At 38.6% G+C, this 8,275-nt stretch overlaps 1 protein-coding gene across 4 annotated transcripts in view; it reads right to left on the bottom strand.

The window, feature by feature from the left end:
* SSH2 (slingshot protein phosphatase 2) overlaps positions 1-8,275 on the bottom strand; it is a 251,906-nt gene that overhangs the window by 26,846 nt on the left and 216,785 nt on the right. For all 4 annotated transcript variants that reach the window (XM_029927242.1, XM_029927240.1, XM_029927244.1 and 1 more), the window contains one exon: positions 1,200-1,246. In XM_029927242.1, coding sequence (XP_029783102.1) covers positions 1,200-1,246 — 47 coding nt within the window. The remainder of the gene's footprint in view (positions 1-1,199; positions 1,247-8,275) is intronic.

The raw sequence follows: 8,275 nt of genomic DNA, 5'->3' as shown, positions 1-8,275 counted from the left end.
TCCTATGCATCAGCATTTCTGTCTCTCTTGGGTAAATCCCCAGCAATGCTATTGCTGGGTCATAAGGGAGTTCTATGGATAGTTTTTTGAGGAACCTCCACACTGTTTTCCAGAGCGGCTGCACCAGTTTACGTTGCCACTAACAGTGTAAGAGGGCAGGGCACATTTCTTAATACAAGGTAGGTATTCTTGTTCAATTTCAGAAGCTTGTCCACTTTATATTCATAACCTACTTATGTGCACCTGGCTGGGTCTGTCGGTGGAACATAAGATGCTTGAGCTTGGGGTTGTGGGTTTGATGCCACGTTCTGAGTGGAGATTGGGTAAAAGTATAAAATCTTATAACAACAACAACAACAACAACAACAAAACTATTTAGACTTCAAGCACCTTACTAAAAAAGGATGGGACTGCGTCTTATTTTTCTTTGGATTCCTAGTATCTAGGACTGTACCTAGTCCACAGAAAATGATCAATAAATGTTGATGAAGAGCTGTGAACCCAACATATGTGGTTCTATGTACTCTTAGTGAAAAATAGGAACCAAAGGCAAAACCATGAAGACAGTAAAAAGATCAGTGGTTGCCAGGGGTGGGAGTGGGAATAAATGGTCAGAACAGAGGGTTTTTGGGGCACTGAAAGTACTCTGTACGATACCATAATGACGGGTGCGTGACATTACACATTTGTCCAAAGCCACAGAATGTACAACACCAACAGTGACCCGTAATGTAAATTCAGCCCTTGGATGATTCTGACGTATGAATGTAAGTTCATCAATTGCAACACATGCACCCCTCTGGTAGATGGTGATAATGGGAGAGGCTATGCATGTGTGGGCGCAGGGGAATGTGGGAAATCTCTGTACCTTCCCCTCAATTTTGCTGTGAACCTTAAATTGCTCTAAGAACAAACAATAGGAACCAATAACTACATTTGGTTTTAAAACAGTGCAAAAGGTACGCACATTTGTTTTGGAAAGCCTTTCTATTGGAACAGAAGATCTTTCTCAGGAGGTTTGGGATGAAACAGTGGGATAATGGCCATTTAAATTTTTATTAGATTCCAACTTATTAGAATCAACTGGAAGCAACTCCTAAGCTTAAAGTAACTCATCGACACCATATTTTATGGGAAAAAGTAAAAAACAAACAGTGACTTCAGTCACAGGGTTGAAAGCAATTGCTCTGTGTGCTTACCCTCGGTTTTGTAAATCCTCTAGATTTGAGGCATTCCATTCTGAGCCCTGTGGAACCAAAAAAACAAGGTTAGGAAGTATTAGCAAATGAATAAAACACAACACTTGAACAGGTGTCCTATGAGGGGAAAAGTAGAGCCAACAACATCTATCATGTTTCCTCTCTGTAACTCAGGTACTTCATATGTTATCACAATTTGTTTTCACAAATGAGAGCGTAAAAAAGTTATCTTCATTTTTACAGATAAGAAAACCAACTCACATAAGAATTCAAATAATTTTTGCTCAGGATCATATTCTGTAAAGGTATCTTTGACCATACTCTAAGTTAAATGTCATCTGTTTTTCTGGTTTTTTTTCAAAAGTGTATCACAATTTTTGCTTGTATATTTGTTTGTGTGTTTCTTTACTACCTCTCTCCTCCACTATAATATAAGCTTCCTGAGGACAGCAATCAGGTCTCTTGTTGCCTGGACAGTGAGTGCCTGGCACTGGGTAGGTATTCAACAAACATGTGTTAAATGCACAAAGTGGCATTTTTATGAATTAAACCTAGATTTAATTCTAAAGCTCACATTCTTTCTAATGTATTACATCCAAGGACAGTTAAATAGTAGCTTCTGTTAAATGAGGGAAACAATGCAAAATGTAAAAAAGGGAGGGTTGTACAGATTATTTACAACTAAGAAAAAAAACACGGTAACATTCTAACCCATTATCTACATTTGAATTTCAAAAATTTACAACTCAAACTATCCTTTATATTCATCCAATCAAGAGTCATACTTTACAGGGGGCACCTGGGTGGTTCAGTTGGTTGTGCTTGAGCGTTTGGCTTTGGCTCAGGTCATGATCTCACAGTTAGAGCCCCGTGTCGGAGTCTGTGCCGATAGCTCAGAGCCTGGAGCCTGCTTTGTATTCTGGGTCTCCTGCTCTCTCTGCCCATCCCCGCTCATACTCTTTCTCAAAAATAAATTTAAAAAATTATACTTTGCATTTAGCTGTCATGGCTCTTTCTCATTTAATCTGGTCTTGGACAGTCCACTCTTTGTTTTTCATGATAATGACATTTTTGTAGACTACAGGTCTGTAATCTTGAACTCTTTACAATCTGGATTTGTCTGATTTGTTTCTTGCTGACTAGATTCAGGTCAAACATTCTTGGCAAGAATATTACAGGATGATACTGTATATTTCCTACTGTATGAAATCTTGACCCACACAATGTCAGTTTGTCTCATTATTAGTCATGCTGAGTTTGAATTCTTGGTAGGTACCTTTGTATCTGCCACATCCCACTACTGTAAAGGTTCCTTTACAATTACTAGTAATCTATAGGTATGAATGATCTTTTTTTAATAGTTATTTTTGAGAGAGCGAGCGAGCGAGCAAGCGAGTGACAGAGCATGAGTGAGTGACTCAGCATGCACAAGTTGGGGAGGGGCAGAGAGAGACACACACACACAGAATCTGAAGCAGGCTCCAGGCTCTGAGCTGTCACCACAGAACTAGATGTGGGGCTCAAACCCACAAACTGTGAGATCATGACCTGGGCTGAAGTTGGACGCCTAAACATCTAAGCCACCCAGGCGCCCTAGTATTAGTGATTTTTGAAGTCATGGGAATATCCTATTTCACAATAATCTTTTACCCTATAGTTTTGGTATCAGCTGCTGACCTTGCCCAAATAAAATATTTTACTGGAGGTTTACAAAGATGGTGGTTTTCTAATTTTATCATTCCTTCTGCAAGTTACTGGCATTCTTCTGTAAAAGAGAGCTTCACCTAATCATTCCTTCCACACTCTGGACTCTTGAATTCTTTTTGCATTTAGAATGTTTTTATCCATTACCATTTCTTTTTCTTTTTCTTTTTTTTTGACATTCAATTTGTCTTGAATTTGGCCACTGGGAATCTCTTCAAGCAGGCAAGCTCCTTTTGATATGACCCCACTAGTCCTTGAGTACTTTTCTGCTTCCTAGTTTAAGAGTTGTTCCAGATTCACTGTGAGTACAAATAGCCATTTCCCCAAGGAGTCCTGGTTTTAGCAAAGGATAATATTTTATAATCAAGATCTGGACATTAATTAGATAGGTTTATAATTATGTATCATTGCTTCTAAACTTTTCAGTGGACAGATCTAGGAAATATATATTTTTTTAAATACTGAATTTACACTGGTACCTCCAATTCAAATTTAACAACACAAGGTACTTCCTTTCTTTCCTGCCCTTTGCCATCATTTATAGTTCCCTCTTCCACAGTGATAACGTTGGTTTCCAACAACTCATTCACTCTATTATAAAATAATTTTAACATTATTATTCTAATATCAATTACAAACCCATTAAGTTCCAATCTTCTGGGCTGTCTGGGTGAATCGGTAGGGTAAACATCTGACTTCAGCTCAGGTCGTGACCTCATGGTTTGTGAGTTCAAGCCCCGTATCGAGCTCTGCACTGACAGTGTGGAACCTGCTTGGGATTCTCTCTTCCTCCCTCTCCCTCTGTTCTACCCCCACTCATGCTCTCTCTCAAAAATTTTTTCTTTCTTTGCAGTTTTCCCCCCCGTTCCCAGGAAGACGTAAAATCAGAATTATTGTGCTGAAAGTTATCTGAATTAATTGCTTTCTGTGAAGTTACCCATTTGATATATATTTGGGTTCATTTGCTCCTGTTTGTATTCAATTTTAGGGTATGCTTTTTCCATTTGATTCTGAATATGTAAAACTTTCATAAGACTGAAAGTCAAAAGTTTATTAAAAGGTGAACTTGAACCCTCACTCCTACTCCAATCTCCCCAAGAGAAACCACTGTGACTAGTTTCTGGCTTATTTAATCTATGTCCTATTTTGCAAAAAATATAAGCAAATATGTCCTTACTATCACTTCTTCCTTATGTAAAAGTAGTATATGACACATGCTTTTGTTCTTTGCTTGCTTCACTTGACAGTATAGCTTCAGAACCACTCCACAGCAGTTCAGGGACCTTCCTTACTCTTTCTTACACCTACAAAGCACTTTACAGGATAGTGATAGAACAGTTGATTCGACTAGTATCCTAGAATGATGTTTCATATCTATGGAAGTGAGACTGTTGAGCCAACATGCAGTTTTGTTAGGCATTGCTCAATTCCCCTCCACCGAGGCTGAAACAAACCTGCATTCCCACCAGCAATGTAGGAGAGTACCCCTTTCCCCAGAGCCTTGACAACAAAATGAGTGGTTAAGCTTCTGAATTTTTGCCAATCTGATAGGTGTGAAATGTTATCTCAGTGTAATTTCAATTTGCATTTCTCTTAAAAGTGAGCAACTTTTCAATGTTTTAGGCCCATTTTCTATCTTTGGGCTATCCGTTCATCTCTTTTGAAAAGGCAAACACTTAAAAGAATTTACCTATTTTAGAATTATGCATTAAACGGAATTTAGCATTAGAAGATTCAGGTTCAACTCTCAACTCCCCATTCTACTGTGGGGCACTGGGCAAACTGCTTAACGGGTCTTCATCTTCCTTATCTGTAAAATGGAACACTCCTCCCACCCTAATCTTATATACCTAATGGGTACATTCTCAACTTACAAAGTTTTTCCTGGTCCCTTCTGCCATGTGAGAATACACAGATAAGTCAATGACCCAGAAGATGGCTGTCACCTGACCACACAGTCCCCTGTCTCAGACTTCACCCTACGGAACTTTGAGAAATAAGATTCCATTGTTTATAAGTCCCTGTCCCCCCGCCCCCTCCCCCGCCAAAACAAAACAAAAGGTTTCTCCCATAGTAAAATGGAAAAACTCTTTCGATCCTGAATTCTAGACACAGTCCTTTTTTCCCTTCCTTTGCCAAGATTCATAAAAATATAATCTAATACCTTCTCTGATTACTCATTTCCCATAAATCTTAACCCAGAGCACTGCACCTTATGCCCTCATCACTCTTGCTAATGTTACTAATGACCTCTTCTAATTGTCTAACCTAGGGGTCACTTTTGTATCTTCATCTCATTGCCTTCCACGAATGAATATCTGATAGAATTCATTACTCTCTCCTTGTAGAATCAGATCAGACTGCACAAATTATCTAGCATCATGTCCAGTACAAAAAAGAGGGTCAACAAATGTTTGTTGAATGAATGATCAAATAAGATAAATAAATGAAACACTCTGAAACTGTAAAGTGTTCTCCAAGCACTATCATCGTATTACACATGATATGTAATTTAATTTGGATGTTGAACTGGGAGATAGATCAAGGAGGCTATGAAGGTGCATTTAGGTAAATGGACTGATGGACAACTGATATTTTCTACAGACCAGAGCTCGGCTGACTTGCTTAAAAATTTTTTTTTTTAACGTTTATTTATTTTTGAGAAAGAGAGACACAGAGAGTGAGCAGGGGACGGTCAGAGAGAGAGGGAGACACAGAATTTGAAGCAGGCTCCAGGCTCTGAGCTGTCAGCACAGAGCCTGACATGGGGCCCGAATCCACCACAAACAGTGAGATCATGACCTCAGCTGAAGTTGGTCGCTCAACTGACTGAGTCACCCAGGTGCCTCAAAGATGACTTGCTTTAAAAAAGATATGGGAGATTCTGAAGGCTCTGTCCTCAACTTTAGGAAACAAGCTCCCACACCAAATAAAGAGGTTAAGAACTATAAAGAACTTCAAGGAGACAGTAGCAAGCCATAAGGGTTGAGTGGCTAAATTGTATCCAGGGAAATGTGACCACTTCACTTCTTAATTTAGAAATCTAAATCCTCTGTGGAACTCTGTCCAGCTAGATGGAAATAACCCTTACGTGATGGGAAAAAGTCCATGGTTTTCATCTACCTGTCCAGAGAAAATTTAATCTGACAATCTGAAATGGCACACATCCAGAAACAAAAGAAAGTAAAAGTTTTGGCTACTGATTCAGTGAAGTCCATATAATGTGACTTGGGCTGTGCTTAGGGTTGCTTCTGGTTCAACCTGAAAGAAAGAACTAGAGTCTATGTGGTGTAATTACTTTTCTGCCCTCAATATAAATGCCACATTAGCCACCTGGGGCCGTCCACAGACTCCATTTATTATTTTTTTCCTCCATGCTTTTCAGGCTTACAATGACACAATTCCATAGGGTTTTTCCACTATGTTCTATGTAATTATGTTAAGCATATTCTAATCTTACTGAAGTGTAAAATGAAATCTTGGGACTATAATACATTCTTAAGTAAGTTCATTTCTACCTTTCACCCTGGTTTTCCTATACTGTGCCATTCCCAAAGATCCAAGTGATTAATTTCTTTCTTTAAAAATAAAAGTCTTTTTAAGTAGGCTTCATGCCCAATGGGGGGCTTGAACTCATGACCTGAGATCAAGTTGCATGCTCTACCAACTGAGCCAGCCGGGAGCCCCCAAGTGACTAATTTCTTCTCAAATGTTATCCTCAGGAAATAGCCTTGTGAGGGTCCAAATGTTCTAAGCAAAATAAAAGAGAGCACATTTATAGCACCTAAAAGAAGACTGTACTGGGGTTCTGCTAGGATCAATAAAACTTGGTATCATCTCCAGGGATTGGTATCCTGCTCATATCTTTATCATACCATGCCTATAACCTCAATACTGTGAATCAAATTATTGAGACAACCAGGCACAACATCTCTATTGATTTTTCCTTCTGAGAAAAGTTTATGCTACATGTCTTCAGGTGAGGGACAAAATCATGAAGGATTAAAACAGCCCATCTGATTTAAGTTTTATCTGTTCACATATCCTCCATTTCTCTGTGTCTACAGAAGTAACTACCAATTTGAGGCTTAATTTTTCTTTGAAAAGGAAACAGTATTCTAAAAGGAGCTGTAATGTCAAATATTGAAAAAGATTAAGAAGATTAAGAATCAGCAATAAAAATTAACTAGTTTTTTATTCATGAACAAAATTATTGGTTGTGTCCAATATTCTGGTTTCCCTTGTTCAACTAAGAAAGCTGCCTTTCAGCCAAGGGTCTCTGTTCACATTTAGATTTTTCTCAGTCAAATGGGACAATATCCAGGCGAGATGTTGATATTAAGACTTGGTTGGGCAAAGGCTTCCAGCTCAGAGAAGTGGTACACTCTTAAGGGTGTGGAAGAACTTTTTCTGGAAATACCCTGGCTTCCAACCAATCAATCATCCTTTCTCACTGAAGATTTTCTTTAAACTATGCTCTATACTTTTCTCCATACCAGCCGGACAGTTTTCTAAAGAAACATCTCTGTGTAGTGCACTGCAGAACTGAGCATTCTTCCAAATGGAGAGGAAAAATCCTGCTGCCTCCCTTCATACAATCTGCTTGCGCTCCAGGCATGGCAGCTAAGCACAAGATGAAATGACTTTGCAGAAAACTAACACCACCACTTGCCCCTTGGATAAGACCTCTTTTTCCGTGTCAACTGCTGGGAAATCCAGCAGAGCACAGACTCCCTAGAGAAGAGATAGGGGTTTGGATTCAGGATACGGTGGTACAAACAAAGGGAGGAAGCCATGGAGGAAGTGTTCATGTACCTGTTTTGGGGATAAGAGTTAAATTTCAGAATTCTCCAGATTGAAAGTTTTTCCCAAATAAAAATATTCATAATGGAGAGAACATGTCCATTTTCTAGAAAACAGAATTATATCTGAAGCTGAGTAGATTTCCCCTTTTTCAAAAATCTATAGATACATATTAAAAAAGTAAAAAAAGACTAGTATTATATAACAAAAGATAACTGTGCTTATCTCTTTTGGTGATGAGCAAGTGTTATGTTATTTATTGCCTTCTGAAATTGTCTAAGCTTTCTACAATGAATGTGAATTATTTCTGTAATAAATAAAAAATCCAAGACAGAAGAATATGCCAATAATCATGCTACATGAAATAAGTCGGAGAAAGATAAATACCATATGATTTCACTTATATGTGGAATATAAAAAGCAAACAAATAAAACCCAACTCAAATACAGAGAACAAACTAGTGGTTGCCAGAGGAAAGCTGGATGGGGGAATGGGTGAAAAAGATAAAGGGGATCAAGAGTTACAACCTTCCGCAGCCAGTGGCTCAGCTGGTTAAGCGTCTGACTTT

Source organism: Suricata suricatta, chromosome 17 (assembly GCF_006229205.1).
Source record: "Suricata suricatta isolate VVHF042 chromosome 17, meerkat_22Aug2017_6uvM2_HiC, whole genome shotgun sequence".
NCBI classification, from domain to species: Eukaryota; Metazoa; Chordata; class Mammalia; order Carnivora; family Herpestidae; genus Suricata; species Suricata suricatta.
The sequence above is the reverse complement of the archived record's forward strand: the minus strand, read 5'-3'. Positions and strand labels throughout refer to the sequence as shown.